This window comes from Sminthopsis crassicaudata, chromosome 6, assembly GCF_048593235.1.
Source record: "Sminthopsis crassicaudata isolate SCR6 chromosome 6, ASM4859323v1, whole genome shotgun sequence".
NCBI lineage: Eukaryota > Metazoa > Chordata > Mammalia > Dasyuromorphia > Dasyuridae > Sminthopsis > Sminthopsis crassicaudata.
The window spans coordinates 85,699,735-85,721,260 of NC_133622.1; the positions used below are offsets into that span (position 1 = coordinate 85,699,735).

General features: G+C 35.9%; 1 protein-coding gene across 1 annotated transcript in view; it reads right to left on the minus strand.

The window, feature by feature from the left end:
• Positions 1 to 3,268: 3,268 nt before the first annotated feature.
• AADAT (aminoadipate aminotransferase) overlaps positions 3,269 to 21,526 on the minus strand; it is a 41,140-nt gene continuing 22,882 nt past the window's right edge. Inside the window, exons 8-14 of the mRNA XM_074276556.1 lie at positions 19,571 to 19,653; positions 15,782 to 15,878; positions 11,028 to 11,089; positions 9,789 to 9,853; positions 7,861 to 7,967; positions 6,321 to 6,422; positions 3,269 to 4,983 (exon numbers count right to left, since the gene is read on the minus strand). Coding sequence (XP_074132657.1) covers positions 4,942 to 4,983; positions 6,321 to 6,422; positions 7,861 to 7,967; positions 9,789 to 9,853; positions 11,028 to 11,089; positions 15,782 to 15,878; positions 19,571 to 19,653 — 558 coding nt within the window. The 3' untranslated portion in view covers positions 3,269 to 4,941. The remainder of the gene's footprint in view (positions 4,984 to 6,320; positions 6,423 to 7,860; positions 7,968 to 9,788; positions 9,854 to 11,027; positions 11,090 to 15,781; positions 15,879 to 19,570; positions 19,654 to 21,526) is intronic.

Sequence of the window (21,526 nt, forward strand, 5' to 3'; positions counted from 1 at the left end):
CATAACTTCATTACTTTATAAATGTGATCTCATTTTATCCTTTCAGAAACACTGGATGCAAGGTGCCATTATTATACCCATTTTATAGATGAGGATTTAAATGAAGGCAAACCTAGCTTAGATGATTTTGCTCAGGGTAATACAGAGAGTGTCTGAGGCTGAATCTGAAATCAGGTCTTTCTATAGTTCCAGCACTTCATTCATTATGACGGTATATTTTTGGATATGAAATTTCAGAACTGTGGACTTAGTAGTTTCAGCATCCTAGTAGGCACTCTTAAATTGTCCAGGTTCTAACAAGTACAGAATATCTTCTCATTGATCCAATTTATTCATTTTTTCAAGAAATAATGAAATATTATTTGAGATGTTTGAACAAAATTTAAACAATAATTTTATTTTTACCATGTTTAACATATATTGGATTACTTCCTATCCTAGGGGAGGGGATGGGAGGAAGGGAGAAAAAAATTGGAACACAAGGTTTTGCAAGGGTTAATGTTGAAAAATTGTCCAAACATATCTTTTGAAAATTAAAAAGCTTTAATAAAAAATAACTTTGAACACCAAATGAAATTTTAAAAAATCATGCCCCACTTTAAAAAAATCTATAAAAATCAAGTTTTGCATAACTCAAATTAGAGAATGAATTTTCACATACTTCCATTAAATGAACTATTATAAACTAAATAAAGTTAAAATATGATCCTTATGCTTTAATCCTTTTGGGATCTTTGATTTCATTGATATGAGTGCTCTTTCCATTAAAATCCATCATTAATCTTCTGCTTCTTGGTCAATTATCTTTATGATTCAGTTGGAGGTTAATTTTCTCATGATTATTTGTCTATACTTGCCAAGGCTGGTCTTTACATAATAGACCCACACACTTTTTCTAGGACCACACTAAAAGCCGCCAGAAACACATTAGTGGTTTTCAAAAGTTTTATTTTTTATTTTTATTTATTTTTGTGGCATTTTGAATTATTAACTTGGCAACATTTTGAAAGAACACAAGTTCAAACTGAGAACCGGTAATTTCTTTTCAATGAGCACAGCTGTCTTTGTTGGCTTGTTTGTAAATTCAAGATCCGATGTGCTTTAAGGTTAATGGGAATAGGTGCTGAACCTGTATTTTCATTCATATACAGGGATGAGGGAAATGCCCTTCATCAGTGCTGGTTGGTAGTTTCTCCTCTCCTTAGAGGAGTCAGAACTTGAATTGTCTTAGTATCTCCGGACCCTTTTGGCATTCTAGGTTTATAGACCCCAAATCAGAATGCTGGGAACCAATTATATTGAAATAATTATCAAAACTTTAAAAAAGCTTATGTAATCTAAGTTAAGAATTCTTGTCTTTGAAAATTGCTTAGAGAAAACACGAAATAAGCATAATAATAATGATCAGGAGTAGAATTTATAAGAAAAAAAGTAGGGGGTAGTAACCATTGATCTCAGACAAAGGCAATGTTAAAAATTTTCAACCAAAAGAAAGAGATCTACAATATATGTCATTCATATGAATACTGTTTATATATATATATATATATATATATGTGTGTGTGTGTGTGTGTGTGTGTGTGTGTGTATGTAGATTGTCGGTATATATATATATGTATATATATGTGTGTGTGCCTGCATACATACACACACATACTCACACATATAAATACACACAAATACCCATCTGTGATTAACTCTGCTTGGGGGAGGTAGGGGAGAAGAAAAGTGGAAAAAAAAAGAATAAAATAAAAACTACACTGCAGAGAACCAATGAAAACCTACAAGGAATCAAAGAAAATGTGGGCAGTTCTGAATACAATGTTTTTCATTATTATATATACCTTCTTGACATGGAAATTTATTGTTACATATTTTGAATTTTCTCTCATGTTCTACTGTGCACATACCATTTTCTTTTTTTTTTTTCCTTTTTCTATTTTGTTCTTAACTTTTAAATAACTAAATTTTTTTTTTAAAAGAAAATTGCTTAGAGGCAATATGTGAAAGTGGCAAAACTTGAACCAACTCACTATCCATTACGCCAAAACTGCCTCTATGTTAGTTCATATTTATAACAGACTAGTTTTATTTGTGTTGTAGATAATATATTTACTACATTTCCTATGATGGATAAGTAAAATGAATATTATATGTTTATAGTTTATATATAGTATTGTATGTAGTATGTACAGTATATATGTAGTATATTAGTATATATAGTATAATAGCATATATAATATTTATAGTATATAATTCTATAAGTTGTATAAGTGTATATGCAATATATAATAGTATATATATATAGCACATGCAGTATATAATAGTATACAAATAATACATATATATATATAGATAGATAGATAGTATATAATTTATTTATAGTTCTATATCTGAACAATGGTTTCAGAATTCGCAGCTCCAGTACAATTATCTGTGTAACATGTATATTGGGTTAGAATAAGCCTTTATTTTAAACCGCATAAAATGTAAAAGGCACCAAATACACTTAAAAGTGCTCATAGCCATCAATCAATAGAACTTATGGAAACCTCGTTCTTGGTGATCCAATCAGGAGCTGTCTTTGTTCTTTCAACAAGGTGTAATAACCAAGATAATAGAGGTGATAGCTTGAGCTGCTCCAGGACACTGTAATGGTGGTAGAGGGTGGAGCTTTGATGACAAAAAGGTGGCTTCAAGACAGAGCAGCAGTTACTGAGGTAAAACTAGCTGTGATCTACAAGCCAGGACCTTGCCTAAAGCTTTGGAGGGACAAGGAGCTGCAGGAAAAGTTTTACAGCAGCAATTCAGAACATCCCTCTGTCCTGCCTCCCTGGAGAGCTGGGGCAGAATTGTTCTAAGGACAACACAAGGCAGCTCTCCCTTTAATGATCTTAGAATAGCTTGGAATCTTCCTATTATTTATTTATTTTTAGTATGTTTCATTAAGCACTTTATCAGATGATAAGGCCTTCATTGGATGGGGCTGGAGTAAAATATATTTCCTCTGCTCTGAGGCACAGGGTAGGGCTTGTTGATAGAGAACACATTCCTCTGTTGCTTTATTTTTCTATTAACAAAAGAACATTGGGTTACCTTGTTTATTACTGTAGGACATCTCTTCTACCTTCTCTGACCCTTCATTCAGTTTTTATTTTTAGAGCTTGGGAAACCTGTTTTTCTAGAACTAATTATATGTAATTGTTGTTGTCAGCTATTCCTTACAAATACTAATAATACCCTGCTATAAAGTAAGCAAGCAAATACAATTTTAAAAGCTATTTATTTATTTATTCATTCATCAAACATTTAAGAAAGTTACATTAGGGATAGGGAGAGATGCAAGGTTTAGAAAAGGCACCGTTCCTACCCTCATGGGGCTTACAATCTAGAACAGATATAAGACACAAATACAAAATGGAATTGCTGGTTCAATACTGATCCATTTGTAGGCACCTGACAGAAAGAAGAGATAATTGTAAACAAAATTATTCTCTAATTTGCTTCTCCTTTTCCTCTTTCTGTTCTTGATAAATAACCAAAATAGTTCAGAGATTCTCTGGCTAAAGAAACAAACTTATTGGAATCTCTATTGTTTGAAGTTAAAAAGAAATACTGAATAATTTTAACCCCATTTAATTAGAAATTAATTTTGCGGGGTCTTAATCTCAAAATAATGACTCTTAAGTTATTAACTTTCTTACTTCTTTGAATCAAACTTTCTATAAGAAATATGTGTTGATAATTCTAAAATGTTTATAATGACTTTGAAGTTATTGAATGACAGATGACATGATTCTGGTAAGAATACTTTGACTAGATGGCTTTCCTAGTATGATTAGTAGTATTCAGTGAGATTAACAATTATCCTTCGCTTGGAGCAGATGTGCTGTAGAAAAGCTGTCTATAAACACATTTCTGTGAATTAATTCTATAAGAATAAATTCTTCTTTTTTCTTCATTGTTATATGAAAATCAGGCATAAGATTTTCCAGTTGAGAATCTCTGGTAGAAAAGAAATGTCCAGCCCTGTGCTATATAAGGCAAATTAATGTGCTGACCATTGTGAAACTTTTAGAGGACTTTCTCAACTCCAGGATTTCACTTCTGGCCATGAAATGTTTGGAGTTACGTCATGTGTATCTAGTTCATTTCATACACTTAATAATTGGCACCATCCTAGATTTTGGGGGAAATCTTTGGGACTCACCAGTTATTAGCACAATAATGATTACTGAGGGGCAACATGGGATAGTAGAGAGCAAGTCTGTGTCCAGGTTAGGAAGACCTGTCTCTAACACACACTGATTGTGTGACCGACTGTGGCCAAGTCATTTAATTCACTGCCCCAAGCAACTCTCTAAGATTAAGAGTTGCAGAGAAAGTTCTAACTTTTACTGGTAGAAGGAGTTATCCTAACTTTCTACTAGTGAAGTCACAGGTCTAGTCTCCATCTCAAACCTAAATAAGCCATGTTTAAAAAAAAGAAAAAAACACAAACAATACATATTGAATTGAGGCATTTCAATGGAAGTAAAAATGATCTCTTTCAATGTTTCCTAGGTTGAGACTGACTAAATATATTTTCAAAATAAATTCTTGTTCTAGAGTTCACTAGGTGACTGTGGCACAAGAAATTTCAATCTCCTATAAAAATTCTTAAGAACTACCAAGCAGCTTAAAAAAGGGATTTGGAATGTAATCTAATTGCAAGAAATTACAACAACAAAAAACAACTTTGCAGTCAGCCATTTTATAAAAAATATCATAATGGTGCATTGTAATTTTTGGCAGTCACTAAAAGGCCATTCAGGAATGTAACACCCATGATTAAATCTCTAACAAAGCATGGGTATAATATTGCAACCAATTTCTTCTTTGTGAAATATAAAAATTGACAGCGAAAATCCATGAGTACAATGATTCTTTTTTTTTCTCCCTTCATAAAGATTCTTTTATAAGTTCAGCCAGTCTCTGAAAAGCCTAAAAGAAAAATAAAGAGATTGTCAGAGGCAAGAGCTCTATAACTTTATACATACAACTTGGAAAGTTTCTTTCCCTTCCTTTTTCTTCTTTTGCCTTGTCTTGACTTTCCTTCTTTTCCCTTCCTTTGTTTTCTTTTCCCTTCTCTTCCCTTCATTTCCTTTCCCTTGCTTTCTTTTCCTTTCTTTTCCTTGCCTTCTCTTCTCTTCCCTTCCCCATCTTTTCTTCCTTCCCTTCCCTTTTTTCTCTTCCCTGTTCTTGACTTCCTTCCTTTTCTTCCTTCCTTTTTCTTTCTCTGTACTTAGGAACACCTGAGTTTGTAATTGTGTGACCCTCGATAACCCTCCTCTCAGACTCAGTTTCTACATCTGTAAAACACACACACTTGCATGCACACATCAAGATTGGGGAGGTTAGGATCCTTCCATGCACCATATTTGTAGAAGAAAATGAGCGGTATCTTGAGTTCCTTCACTCTGATTAAGAACCTCAGGGGTAGAGTTCCTTTGGAGAACAATGATGTCAATTGTTTTGGCAATTGAAATAGCAATAAATATCACTAGAAATACAATCTATATTGACTCTATAGTCAAAGCCTTTCTAGCTTAGCAAAACTGACCAGAGTTGGAGCCCTATTGCTCTAGCCTTCAGGAACCCAGGGCCACCTTGACATTATGAAGAATCATTGACAGAGGACTTTAATGAACAATGTACTTCATGCTTTCTGATCTTCTCCTCAGATCAATATAACAAAGAAGTGCCATGTGAATGGTTCATGTTATTCATGCTCAATTTATATTTTGTCAGAAAATTAAGAAAACAACCAATCGGGCTACAAATCTCAAACATATTTATAATAAATAGGACTGAGATAAAGCTATTTTCTGTACAGCATAGGTTAATAACCTTTTTGTGTGTGTAATAGAATTCTTTGGCAGTCTGGGAGATTCTATAGATTCTTTCTCAAAAAGAATCTTTATTGGCTGTTCCCAGTTGCTCATGGGATCTTCCTATTTGATTTGGAAATGAAGCCTTCCATATGTGTTGTCTCCTCTGCTAATTAGGATGTGAGCTTCTTAAGAGACTGTCTTACTTATCTGTTTGTATCTCCAGTGCTTACTTAGCACAGTGTTTAGTGCTCATTAAACACTTAATAAATGCTTTTCCATGTGTTTATTCATAATGGAGGAAATGCTAAATTTTGATTTAGAGGTGAGTGAAAATAAAGATGTATTTTTCCCCACCCAACTTCACAAAACCCCTGAAATCTATCCTTAGCAGGGTGCCCACAGATATCAGGTTAAGAATCCTTGGTTTACATAATAAATGGATTTTACCTGGTTCATTTGTTCTGGAGAAGACAGAGAGAAGGATGCTCTGACGTAGGAACTAGGTTTTGAGTTATCAATGTTGAATGCATCTCCAGGAACTAGTAATACCTAAAAAAGTAGGTTTATGTTAATTTAAATGATTCAACTGAGTATGATCTTTCAAAAGGGGTTCTATTAGAAAAGCAAATTTTGGGGATGATAAAAAGTATTTAAGTTATAGCTTCTGATCTCAAATACTCAGACCGCCAAAGTTCAAAGTTTAAACATAATTTAAAGTTATGAAAACTTGTCCAAAAATAAGTCATATTAGAAATTACTATGATCAACAAAAGCATGTATTTGCTTTGTGGCAAATCATGATTTGCTAAATACAATATGAAGGTTGCTTCCATACAGAATTTATGAACTAGAATAAATGAAATTCACAAATATCTTTGGGCCATTTACGGTGAATGTCAAAGACTAAGCAACTATGTACTGAAAGAACTGTTAACTGGGTGAATGCACAGACAGGGAGTTGAAGGACTTGGTACTTTTCTTCCAGGTAAATGTTGAGGGGCAAATTTCAGAAACTGTTAGACTGCTTGGAGGAAGCTTGAGTTGCAGTGAGTTAGATGCTCCACAGTTAAATTGTAATTTGAGCAGACTTGGAGGAAGAAGTGGCATAAATAGATGAAAAAAGCATTAAACAAATTGAGCCACCCTAACTAACTCTAGCAAGAATATTTTACATTGCATGTCACCACTTTCTACCCTCCCACTCTTTTTGCAATTTGGCTTTCACCCCCAACCTGACAATAAAATGAGTGTAATGTAGTAAAGAGTATGCTGGACTTGTAGTCAGGAACACCAGAGTTCAAAACCCACTTTTGACATTTATTAGCTATCTGGTCACAGACAAGTCATTGAAACATGTCTCACATTTGAACATCTTTTGGTGTCTCATCTGTAAAAATGAAATTGTATCTGATGTTTCTTTTAACTCTAAATTGATATTTATGATCTTCTACCAATAATAAACAAATGGTCAATTCCAACTACCATTGCCCTTAAACTCTCTGCTTCATGTAGCACCATCTAGCATCAATTCCTTCTTGAAATTCTATTATTTAGTTTCCATAATTCTACACCATCCTAATTCTCCTAATGGTGCCTTCTCTGTACTTTTTCTTTGTTCTTTCATTCTCTCAAGGACCAGAGATCATAGATTTTGACCTTATAGGGAGCTCCTAGATCATTAAATCTAAGTTCTTTCCTTTAGACTTGGTAAAACCAAAGTGTGGAGATACAACTTGATAAGTTAAGTCACTTGCCAAGGATCTTACAAGTTAGTAAATGTTCAAGGTAGGATTTGAATGCAGGTCTTCCTGATTTGGCTCCATGAGTAATACTCTACATACTTCCCCACATGTGTCTGAAAGCACTTAATCTCACTGAGCAATAACTGTTTTAGAACTTAGAATTGTAAAGTTGGGAAAAATGAGAAATTTTATGGTCACTTAAATAAAAGATTTAAATATTTTGTTGAGATTATTATTATTTTTACCTCTTTTTGCAAGGCCTTTTCCATAATCAGCTGCTTTGTATCAGAAATACCTTTAATCTTGATCCACAAAAACATCCCAGCAACAGGGACATGCCATTCTGCCAAACCTAGGAAAAAAGGAGGAAGGTTAAACCCCCCTTTTTTCATTATCTTCATTATCAGGGAACCTAGTTGATGATACAAACAATAAGCTAATTAACATTTATTTTGTTTTCCAAAGCTTTCCCTCCAAATATAAGATTAAAAAACATAATTTCCAAAGTTCTGATAATTGACATCCTAGCTTTCGTTTCAATTAGTATTTAAATCATCTTGTGTGAGTCCATTATCCAAGAGAAACAATTAAACCATTTGGGTTATTAGTTCATTTATTTTTTCCCTAAGTATTGGAACAAATAGTTCAAGGATAAAAAAATCCACTTTAAAATAATGACTTGCAAAAAAGAAAATCTTGGCTTTCATGAAAATGTGTTGTGTTTTCTCTTCTCCCACGCCTGTCATTCAAACTTAACAGAGCAACATCATTATTCTTGTCAAGTAGGCAAGACTTCTATCATTACCAAGATTTCCTTGGAGATTTAATGCTACAAAATTGGTTCCCTGAAATTCAAGATTTAACTATAATTGAGAGAAAGGTTTTATTTTTAAGTGCACCATAGATGGTCCGTCATATCAGTCACTCTCAACCCTCAATCAGTCAACTTACCCTCTTGTTGGAAAATGTGATTCAAATGATATTTTAATCACATACCAACAAAGATTAGCAGATACACATATGCATATAAAGTTTGACATGAGAGCCAAATAGGTTAGCAGGATTTAAATCTCTTTGGAATGAAAATTCTCAACAGTAACATAAATTGAACTGTTGCCTAAGGTTCCAGGAAGAGATACAAACTACTTCTACAACTCAGAGTAGAAGCACCTTCTTTAATCTCACAGTCATAGATTCTTACAGCTGGAAAGGATGTGAAAGACCCCTAATTCAACTGTATCCCATAACATAACCAGCAAGGGGTAATCCAGACTTTTCTAATATTTTCTGCAAGGAGAAAAGGCACACTAAATTAGTAGCAATCTATTTTTCTTCTGGTCAGCTCTAATTGTTGATACCTTAAATCAAGTCTAAATTTGTCCACACAATTCTTCCTACCATTCCTCGTTCTGTAGTTCTCTGGGGCCATGTATAATGAATCTGGGTCCTCTTTCTTGTGGATGGCCCTTTACATATTTAAGACAACTACCACATCCCTTCTACATCTTCTGCTTTCTAGTCTGAACATTCCTAGTTCCTTTATCTGATCCCTGTACACTTGATTTTAAGGCCATTCACCATCCTGGCTGCCCTCTTCGGGATTACTTTAATAATTCTGGTTGTACTACAGGCTATCAAGGCTTATAATCACATAATGTGGTTCCCACATGCAAATTCAATATTTCACACATAATCTCAGTAGTGCAGAGTACAATGGGATTGTTATCACTCTAGTCTTGGACACCTCACCTCAAGTCTTCTGATAAGTACCAGAGTCAAATGCTCTCTCATTTTTCATCTTCTACTTGAAGTAATGAAAAAGAAAACCCCAAATTCTAGCAATAGCTACTGAACCTAATTTTTAAAAAAGGTCAAGCTGTGGTTCTATTTAAATTTTAGCAAATGTCTCAGATTTCTCTTCAGACTGAAAAAAAATGAAATAAAAAGCTAGAAAGTCTAAGTAAATGAAAGATAAAGCACAAATGATTGTGATTGGGTTAGAAATTTATTCTTTATTAATTTTCAGATAATTTTGAGAAAAGGAAATTTTGTGGTTGAAACTCTAGTTGACCTTTTTGTCTGGGCCAACAGTTACTAACAATGGGGAACTGAGATCAGCTCCAGGAGATTAGTTATTGTTTATTTCTAAGAGCACTATGCACAATCCACTGACCTTTGAGCCACTTGTCTGCAGCTGCCAACATGGCATCCCGCTGCTCCTTATAGAAGGCTATCACCCTAGAAGTCAAAAGTCAATATGAAAAAGTCAGAATGTTCTTGGAAAAGGTTAAAGAGGCTAACAGGTCTCTGAAGCATAGTTGATGAGAAATTGCTCAGCTTTCATCAAAGCATAGAGTGCTTGGTAAAATAAGGTAACAATTCTATTTGTCTATGGAATAGCCCCCAAATCATGAAGCAAATAGTAAAATGTGGACCCTGAAAACAAGGTAACATTAGAAGCAGCAGAATCAATCCTAGTAGGGGAATGAAGGAAACTGTTATGTTATCAGGCTAATAACTAGTGACATGAGTGACTTAGAAAACAGGTCTACATAAACAAAGTAATTACCCTGATGAATCAGACAATCTGTCTCCTTAGCCCACTTTCTCCAGATTGCTTTTATATAAATTTCTGTGTGTATAGCACTCACAGCCAAAAAGAATGTGCTTCGGAATTCCTAATGCCATTTTAAGTTCTTAAAAGTTATATCATGAACTCAGGGGTGAGAGTCCATCATCCTTTGGATGTTAAGAGTTTCCAATTAAGCATGGAAAAACCATCTATTGGATGCCGCCTTTAAGACATTCCATCAACTGACATCTTAAAAATGTCTTTTTCATATTATTAGGACATGCAGTATGGAGTAGTAGAGAGAGGAGGTCAGGAAAACCTGAGTTCAAATCTTGCCTCTGATAGATACCTGCTAGATGACTAATCCCGGACAAGTTATTTAAATTTTTGTTACCCCAGGTAACTCTGAGAGAAAAAGTTGCCAACATGCATCAGTACAGAGTGTTTCCATACTAAGTGAGTGAATATAGAAGTCCCCACACTGAACAATTCACAGGTCCAGATAAAAAAAGATCCAATTAAAAAAAACAAAAGAATTGTCTCAGTGTTTTAGTAGTATCTGATAGGAAATGCCATGCATTATTCCCTTAAAATGAACTTCTATGCAGTTTCTGGATTATTTTGGCTGTCCTCTCTATATACAGCAAGGAAGAACAACAAGAAAAAACTTTCAAAGAGGTGTTAAAAGACTCAAATAGAAATCCAAAACAATTTTCAAGTGACCTGAACCTCTACAATAGGTTCAAATGTTCAATGTGTGTTCCATCACACAGGGGGAAATCATCTCATTATAAATGCTAAACCCCCAGCTTACAAACCTCTTAATCAAAATGTCAATACCTATCTACATGCTTCAGGAAGCCCTCTTCTCCCCACTGTTCCAGAAGCTGGGCTATCAGCAGCTAAAAGAGAAAATAATGGTTAGGGTCATGGCATACAGTAGGCATTTAACAAATGCTTATTGATTAACTGACTAAATTTGCCCATACTTTTCTGTGACAGGATTGCTTACTTTCTAGGTTTTTGAAGTCTAATCTACTCATTTAACTCACCAGAAAACTTAAGCCTGGAGAGGATTGGACATTTGGTCAAAATCATACGGATAGCAAGTGTAGCAAAGCCAATACCTAAGCTCAGATTGTTTAACTCCAGATCAAGTGCTTGTTTCTGGCTTAAAGCTAGAACATTTTTTGAAACAAGGCTAAGGAACATGTCAGGATTACTGACAACAATAATATGAAAGCTAATTACATCACGATCTCTGTGTTAACATAGATAGCAATATAATTAGCTTTTATATTATTGTTGTTAACATAGGGAAGTAATGCCTAAGGAAAAACCCCACTAAAACTTAGGTTTGAGATGGAAAGTTTTTTTTTTTTTCTCTTGAAATTCCATTTCAAGAAAAGTTTGTGAGAAGTTTGCTTGACTATGTATATTTGTCATGAGGATTTCTTTTCCTTTCTTTTTCAATGGGAAATGGTGGGAGGAAGAAAAAGCAGATTTTAATTTAAAAAATTAAATTAAAGATAAATAAAAGTAAGTTGAGATAATGAGTTTTTGCTTCATTTGTGTAGAGTAGATTTGGAAAGGAGGGAACTTGGAGAGCTTCTGAGGTAGTGAGGAACACTCCTTGGCTAGGAACAGTTCCTCAGCTTCTTATTTCAATCCACCCAATCTAGTATGTACCTCCTACACAGGATTAGCTGCCAAGGAAGATGCAAACTTATCACAGAAAATCTTTATAGAGCCTAGTAGTAGGGGAATATGACACACAATTCAGTGTAAATCCCAATAACAGATGCTCAGTATGTTAGAGAGAAACAAAACAAAACACAAAGTTATAGGGGACAAACTCCATCTGTAAGGCTCCTTTCTATCTTCCTATTCTATTTTTTTGTTATCATGCTATTGTTCTGGAACCATTTTCTCTTTTCTGATCTTCTTGGAGTAGCAAAGACTGTGATAGTTATGGAGTGTTTAAAAGGAACTTAGCTACCATCTTGTCCGAGCCATCCAGGAGAGGAACCTCATGATAATCGATGTGACAAGTGGTCTTTCATCCTCATCTTAAAATCATTTGAGAAAAGGGTGCCTCCCGTCTCTCAAGGGAGGTTTTTCTACTTTTGAACAGCTCCATCTATCAGGAAAATTTTTTCCTGATGTGAAGCTGATTTCTCTAAATCAGCCTCTTTTTCATGTTCACCAAATGTTCCTGATCTTATCTTCTGAAATCAGACAAAATCTAATTTCTTCAACTACTGGAACACAGCTTTTTGTCTCTTCTCCCCCCATGTTTTGTTTTCTCTAGATTCTATGCCCAGTTCCTTCAAACACTCCTCACATGATATGGATTCATTACCCTGGTTGTCCTCCTCCAGCTACTCTCCAGTCTATCAATGCTCTTAAATCTTTAAATCTAAAAATCTAAAATCATGTTCTATCCTAAACTTAAAGAACTGAAATTCCTTAACACATATCAGTGTGAAGGAGTCATATATCTGTTCTTCAGGAACATTCTATTGGATTGTATACTTTAGTGAGACCTTTGAGTCATTTCCCACTGTTGTATGGGTCATGGGAGAGAACTGGGGTCGCGCTGTTAAACTCATTATGATAAGGACAAAGGTCCCAATTTTTTTGGGTAATTTCTATGAGAATTACCTTTCCAATGGGAAATTGATGACAGCTAACAATCTAGCTGAAATATATGTGAGCTTTTCACAGATTCCTCAAATTCAATAAACATCTCTTTAGAAGCTATTAATAAAAGGATGGAAACCAATTACTCAAGGGTTAAAATTCATACACAAATCAGTTAATCGATAAATATTTATTAAGAGTTCACTATGTGTCAATCATTGTGCTAGGTTCTGGGGATACAAAAAGAAGCAAAATATAATCCCTGCCCTGGAGGAGTTTATAATTTAATAATGGAGGAAATAATATGAAAATAAATATATATGAAGCAAGCTATATACAGGATGAATAGAAAATAATTAACAAAAGAAAGGCATTAGAATTAAGAGAGATTGGGAGAAGACTTCTTAATTTGCTCTGGCTTCCCTTCCTCAACTTGGATTTGATGGTGGCTTTTAAGTGATTATTACATCTGAGCCTGTAGAGAGTGGTTCACCTCATCCTTACCCAGGAAGAGGAAGAAAGATTGAAAGACAGCTCATACAAAGTAGTAAAAGGGTTCAGGAGTCTGCTAAATGTCAATAAATTTCACCCATTTTCTTTCTTTTCTTTTTCCTATCTTTCTATGCTTTAAAAAATCTCTCTATTACACCACTGCTTCAAAGATGTGTTGACCATAGAGAAATCATAACCTCCATGCCTTAGTTTCCTCATCTTACATTTGAGGAAGATGATACTAGCATTTCAACCACACATTTACTAGCTCCTCAACCTAGAATTACCTTGTCCTTCAGAGCCTGAGTTTTTTTAATCTATAGAATGAGGAAAATATCACTTGCATTACAGTCGAGAATCAAAAGAATTTAAGCCCTTTGTACACTCTAAAGTGCTATGTCTCAGTTATTAATAATTTTATTATTTCTTCATCTCATATATAGTGTCTACCACCTAGAATAACACTAACGTGTAAGAGACATTAGGTGATAATTCTATTAGTTTTGACATTAGATGATAATTCTATTAGCTTTCTGGGAGGTAATGTCCCAAACTGGAATGGCTAGATATTATTAAGCAGATGGGCATATTTTATAGAAAATGATGGAGAAATATATAAGGAATGTCTAAATGTTATAAAAATGGAAAACTAATGAGATACTATTCTTCTTGGATGTAGAGAAACTTGCAAAGATACTACTCTAGCATGGTATCAGAGAACACAGAACTGAAAACTGGTCTCTGTGGGTAACAATCACTATGGACCTCAGTTTTCTCAGCTGTAAAATGAGAGATGAACTAATTAATCTCTAAGGTTCTTTCCAGATCTAATTCCATAATCCTCTGATGCTGGCGTAGCCCCCTTTAAGACTCCTTGTCTGATCTCCAACTTCCTTTGGGACTGACCTTTGATTACAAGGTCTGGTCAAAACCACCCTTTTATATTCCTAGGGGAAAAGATCCGTATTTTAGCCAGTTTTGGGTTTGTACCCAGCCCCCCCACCAGATCTGAGCTGGCTTGGGTTTTCAGCCCCCATTCTAATGATCTGCTCAGATAATCCATCTCCCAACTATCTGCTCAGGTTTCCCCAAAACAGCTTCTTCCTTATCTGAAAAGTCTGCCAAGAATTTCCCCACTTCTCCTTGAAGCAGATAAAAACAGCCTAGGTGGAATCATCCGGCGTCAGAGAGTTGAAAGATGCCAGCAAAGATGCTTTGCATCAGAGACTCTCTGTCCCGCCGCTTTCGGAGTACATCTTCCTCTATCTAATGCCTTTTACTAACCAGACTTTAATCTTGCTTCCAAACCTTGCAATAAACATCTTTTTATCAATCTAGGTTTTCAGGCCTGTAAATTCATTTACAGGGGACTCTCGCCGCCACTAGTCCTGATTTAACTGTGTTAATGTGCCGAATCCTAAGGGGGTTACAGGGGAGCTCCATGTGACTCCCTGTACCCCAATTCTGCCACTAGACCTCAATTAATCTTAATCTTAATCCTATCATCATTAGGTATATACCTCATCATTTGGTTCCCTGTTACCTCGTCAAATCTAAAATCTAAATCTAAAGCATTCTTCAGGAATGCTTTTCTCTTTAATGGTGTGTTTTGGTTAGGTGACAGTGGAATGAATGCAATTATTTCTTAGGATGTCATGAAATTCATAGAATCAAAATCAACCTTAATTTCCCTTATTTTAAATTATATAAACACCTGGTATGGCATTCTTAGGAGAAGACAAGGATTTGTGTATGTGATTAAATAAAAAAAGGGAAATAACATAATTACAAAACTATTTAAGATTCAAAGACAAAAAGAACCTCAAGCAACATTGCTTCAGATTTAATTCAAAATTGTCTATTCATCATAGCTTTATTTTTGCTTTAGATCCCATATCTTAATTAAGATCTTTTAATTAATTAATTGGTCCTAGAGAAGGGATTATTTTAGAATGTTTAGGGTTGCAAAGGATCAAGGGGATCAACTTGTCCACCCTCTTCTTTTTAAAGATAAGGAAGCAGAGTTTAGTGTCTGAAGCACACATAGCACTTGTAAAGTTTGCAAAGAAGCTTTACAAAGATTATCTCATTTGTGCTTCATGATAACTATGTGAAGAAAGTACTATATAGGTATTATTGTCTACATATTACAGATAAAAAAGTGAGACTTAGAGTTTTTAAATGACTTGACCATGATCATATTTAGACAAATTAGTAAATGTCAGGGGTGGGATTTCAATCCAGATCTTCCTGACTCCAAGTCTATCCATTACCCTATGTTGCCCTCCCTTCCCCAAGATCCCATGGCTTACAAGTGGTAGGAACAAATGTTCTCATGTGTGCCAGGGCTCTTCCTGGAACTCCTCCAACCCATTTTTACCACCTTCCTGTATTTGCAAAAAATCTATTTTCCATGTTCATCATGAAAAAGATATTCCATTTAGCCAATGGTTTCTTACCTGTGTAAAAGTACTGGTGTGCATTGTTGAAACTTGTATGTGTAAAACAATTTGATCAATCAGAGGTTTGGGACCAGTTATAAAACCTATTCTCAACCTGTGGAAGTATAGAAAAAATATTACACAAATGACAAAAATTCCAGGCATTGCTTTCATAACTTAATTAGTTACTGAATCCTGTAGAAGGCCCATTTTGACTGTAAGGCCACACAGTGGCTTCAAGGATATGGATTTTAGAAGTGTAAAGCATCCTAATCATATTATTTCACTTCTCATTTAAAGGATAAATTTAAATTTAAGTATAAATTTTTAATGAATGGTTAAACTATGATCCAGCGTTTCTCAAAGAAATCCATCAAATATACATGAAGATGAAAAGTCTAGCTGCTAAACTATTCTAAAGATGACTTTTTATTAATTTTTCTCAATGATTTAAAAATAATTAAGAGCCGTTTTGAAAAATAGAGGCTCATTAAGGAAGAAAAGGTAGATGTTAATAATTAGCTCACAAAGTTGGCATTTCTATTCTCGGGGTATTTTATTAAGATAAATGGTTTATAAAATGTGCAAACTAAATGAAAAGCATTTTCACAGTTGACTTTTATAAAAAAAAAAAAAAAAAAAGAAAAGAAAAGAAAACCTGGTCAGGTTTCCTAAGCTCCTTTCTTTTCTTATTTCAAGATGATTAAAAAGGAGGGAAGGAGGCCTCCATGGTCATGGCCATAAGGCTTGGGCAACACTAAGACAGGCCTATAGATTTCATTGGTATCAACTATAATAATAATAGATAGCAAGCATGTATAGAGCACCTACTATGTATAAAGCATCGAATCTTATTACTTTACAAATATTATCTCATTTGAGTCTTACACCAATACTGGGAAGTATCCTCATTTTACAGTTGGGATAACAAAGTTTGTGTCCAAGGTTCACAAACAGTAAGTGTCTGAGATTGGATTTGAAGCTATATCTGACTGACCTCAGAACCTTGGGAGGCTGTGTCCCTAGCTGTTGGTGTGTGTATTTTTTCTATCAAAGCAGACCACAAGTCCTTAAAGTCCTTGGTCAGAAGTCTTATGAGTTTCCTTGGCCAAAAAAACTCATCTCTCTTGATCCTCCCTCAGGTAATGAGACTCTGAGATTAATCTGGAAGGTTTTCAGACAACAGACTTCATTGGGTTTGCTGAACCCAAACCTATCAAAACTTGTAAGAGGTTGTATTCTGTTAGCATGTAGTTTGAGAAACCAGGTAAACTTCAGGTCACAATGAGGCACTGGAGCAAGACTTGGGTATATGTCCACTAATATAATTTCAAAATGTTTAACAAGAACTTTCTTTTAAAAGTAATATTTGAATAGCAAATCAATAAATCAAATGATCAAAACTCATTTATTAAAGGCTTCTATGTGCTAGGTGCTGGGGATATAAAGGCAATAGTGAAACCATTTTTGACATCAAGGAGTTTATATTCTACTTGAAAACACAAATATATACATAGATACAAAACATAGACAAGGCAATTTCTGAGGGAGGATGCACTTGTAGCTATAGAAAGATCGGGAAAGTTCTCTTGGAGAAGGGAGAATTTGAATCAAGGAAGGAAATGAAATATTTTAAAAGGTGGATAAGGAAGGAGAGCATTCCAGGAATAAGGGACAGCTGGTGAAGAGGCACAGAGACAAAGAATAGAGAGTGTCATGTATAAAGAAATGTAGGAAGGCCAGTATGGCCAGAGGAGAGAAGCACGAAAGGTACTACTGTGGAAGAAGTATGGAAAGGTAAATCGGGCCAGGTTGTGAAGAGTTTTGAATGTTAAACATAGCATTTAACATATGATCCAGAGGTAGTAGGTCATCACTGGAGTAGGGGAGAGACATGGTCAGACTCACATTTCAGAAAGATCATTTTGGCAGTTTTTTGGAGGAAAGATTGAAGGGGAGAGACTTGTGGAAGGGAGATTAAATATAAGGCTACTGTAGCATTCGTGTGAGAGATAATAAAGGTTGAAATAAAATTGTGGCTGTGTGAATGAAGAGGAAGATTGTGGGTGACATTATAGAGAGAATAAGAATTGGTCATTTGAAAGAGGGGTAAGAATAATGAGCCCAGGATGCCACTGAGATTTTGAAGCTGGATGAGTAGAATGATGGTGCCTTCAAAAGATATTTGGGGGAGGAAATTGTGTAAGGGAAAAGAGAAGGAGTTCTATTTTGGACATGTTGTGTTTGAAAAGCCTATAGACTATATATAGGAATAGTCAAAATGTTCAATAACTGGACCTCAGGAGACAGTTTAGGACAAAATATGTAAACTTAGCAGTTTTATAAGTGGAAATGATCATTGAACCTAATAGATTAATAAGAGAAGAGGATAGGTAGAAATATGATGTGGATGTTAATCTAGGAAAGGAGTTGTCAAATAGGTATGAGAACTAAGAGGGAGTCATGTCGAGAAGACATAGAGAGATGAGTATCCAGGAGAAGGGGGGAGGGTTGGATACTACAGAGAGGTCAAGAGGGAAGAGAATTAAAGGAACAATTTATGCTATACAAACATTATTTTTATTATTTGATTATTTTTTGCCATAAGAAATAATGACAGGCAGTTTCAGAGAAACCTGGAAAGACATGTATGATCTGATCATTGTATGATCTGATCTAGAGTAAAGCAGGCAGAATAATTTACAAAACAGCAAAAGCAAACTTTGAGAGACTTAAGTCGAAGTAGAAACAATGAGCATAGGCATTTATTTAGTTAAGAAAGAAAACAACTTTACAATGATAGCATCTAGTGAAAGCTTCTTAAGGAGTGGGAGACTTAGGCTGGATACAGGAAACAGGAAAGGAAATAGATGTGGAGAGATTGAAAATTAGAGAGAAAGTGGAAAAGCTAATGGTGAACATGTGTTGGAAACAACATGAAGAAATGGGATCAAGGATTAGTGCTTGGCCTTGGTGAGAAAGGCTATCTCTGCTTCAGAAAGTAGGACAGAAAGAGAAAGGGGATATAATGGAAGTAAGTGATAAGATCTAGTATACAAAGATCGAGAAAACTTTAAGGAAATGGAGACCATTGCTGTGAAGGAGAAGTCTTGAGCTGAAAGGGGTGGAGAGAAGAAGGTTGGAGAGAAAATTTGAGGAGAGAAGAAAATATCTGTAATACCTTCTGATCTTTTAGGAGGAAGTAAAAGGAGAGCCTAGTTGCTTAAGATTCCAACTGAGATTAGATAACAGGAATTTGTAGTGGATTCAGTCCTTCCTATTGGGATTTCTTTCAGCTTTATTTGGCTGCAGGTAAGTTGGAGAGGAGGAGATAAGATGGTGTGAATAACATAAGGTTAGGGTTTGGGGAGTCAGCAAGGTGTGACTAGTGATAGGACTAAGTTATAGGGATCTGAGAGTGGAGGTAATAAAGAGTAAAGCTGGTTAACTAAAGGATTCAGATTGGGAACAAAGTCCTTGCAGAGCTGGAGTGATGGCCTGGGAAGGTACCAAGACTTAGAAGGATTGGAGGTAAAGGTAAAGTCAAAGAATAGGTATGAGAGTGGTGAGGCAATGGCAAATTGGAATGAGAACAGGTTATAATCGATTACATAAGGGAATTCCAGAGCTCTTGATCAAGGAAGAAGAAAGACTGCAGATGTGTGTAACTGAGGTGAAGTGGATGAGGGAGTTATGGGAATTGAGCAGGTTGAGCAACTGGGAAATAAGGGTCCCCTAGCAGAAGTTGGCACAGAAAAAACAAACAATGGGAGTTCAACATGCATATTATCTGAAAAATAATCTTACCCCGAAGACAGAATTTTTGAGAAAGAATCTGTTCTGATGACACGGCCATCGGTGTCCATAGAAAGAAATGTTGGTGCCCAAGGCTGTAAAACAAAACCAAAAGTAATTATGGAATTGTACTAGGCCCTAGCTAAGTGCTTTCTTTAAATTATTATTATTTTTTTCTTCTGAGATAGCAAAAGAAGGATCATGTTAGGAAGGGATTCCTATCATTTCCATTATCATTATCTCAGCTCCTGCTGGGAAAGAGAAACTGGACTTCACATTCTCTTGTAAAAACTTGGCCTTGTTCATGGTTTCTTAGCAACATACCATTTGTACAGGAGTGAGGCTGGGCAGAAGTTCCAGTTGTAGATGAAACACAATTTTTATGAAATTCCAAAAGTCTCTCCTCACTTAGGAAAGAATCAGATCAAGAAAAAGGACTATGGGAACAAGTTTGATGGATTCATACAGAGTTGTGAAAAATCAACTAGACAAACAGAATAACGAAAATGGAAATTGGAATTGGCTAAAATTTGTGGAATGGGCCTAGGACCACCTTAATTGGATGCAAAAAGATTAAGGGTCCACAGTTACAATGAGAATACAAAGGGGATAGGAAAAGGAAGGCATTCATAGACAAACTTTAGGGAGCAATAATTCATATTTACAAAGTGCTTGAATGAGTTAAAAGCATTTTACTCAGAATAATCCAGTGAAGTAGGTAGTAAGAGTATTATAACTCCCATTTTACAGATGAGAAAGCAACCTGGGGATCTGGGAATTTTCTGTTATCTTACACAAACAGTAAACTCAGAGTAAAAGATAATGTTAACTTAAAGGCATGTATGCCTAAAATGAAAGATGGATTTCCATCTTCCTACCTCTTTTCCTCCCCTTCTCCCTCCCTCCCTCCCTTCTTCCCTCTCTTCTTCCCTCCCTCCCTCCCTCCTTCCCTCCCTCCTTCCTTCCTTCCTTCCTTACTTCCTTCCCTCCCTCCCTCCCTTCCTTCCTTCCTTCCTCCCTCCCTCCCTCCCTCACTCCCTTCTTTCCTTTCTTCCTTCCTTCCTTCCTTCGTTCCTTCCTCCCTCCCTCCCTCCCTCCCTCCCTTCCTCCCTTCCTTCCTTCCTTCCTTCCTTCCTTCCTTCTTTCCTTCCTTCCTTCCTTCCTTCCTTCCTTCCTTCCTTCCTTCCTTCCTTCCTTCCTTCCTTCCTTCCTTCCTTCCTTCCTTCCTTCCTTCCTTCCTTCCTTCCTTCCTTCCTTCCTTCCTCCTTCCTTCCCTCCTTCCTTCCTTCCTCCCTCCCTCTCCCCTTCCTCCCTCCCTCCCTCCTTCCGTCCCTCTCTCCCTCCCTCCCTCTCTCCCTCCCTCCCCTCCCCTTCCTCCCTCCCTTCCTTCCTTTCTTCCTTCCTTCCTCCTTCCTTCCCTCCCCTCCCCTTCCTCCCTCCCTTCCTTCCTTTCTTCCTTCCTTCCTTTCTCCCTCCCTCCCCTCCCCTTCCTCCCTCCCTTCCTTCCTTTCTTCCTTCCTTCCTTTCTCCCTCCCTCCCCTCCCCTTTTCCTTTCTTCCCTTTCCCTCCCCTCCCTTCCCCTCTCCTCCTCTTTTCTCTTCTCTCCTTTCTTCTCCTCTCCTCTCCACTTCTCTTCTTCTTTTTTTCTTTCCTTTTCTGCCTTTTTCTTTCTCTTTACCAGTGTGCTTGCTTGAGCTATAGAATATCATAATGCAGAGCTTTTGCTAGACTGTGTTTCCTGGTAACTGTCTTTGATTTTAACCCCTGTAACTCCTTATTGCTTAAAAAAAACCCCAAAGCTATGTTTTAGCAAAATAACAACAATAATAATAGCTAGCATTTATAAAACACTTTAAAGTTTGCAAAGCTCTGCACAAATATTATCTCATCTAACAACCTTCTGAAGTATTATCATCCTCATTCTTACCAAGTTCCCAGAACTTCTGGGAGTATGTTGGTAGAGAAAAT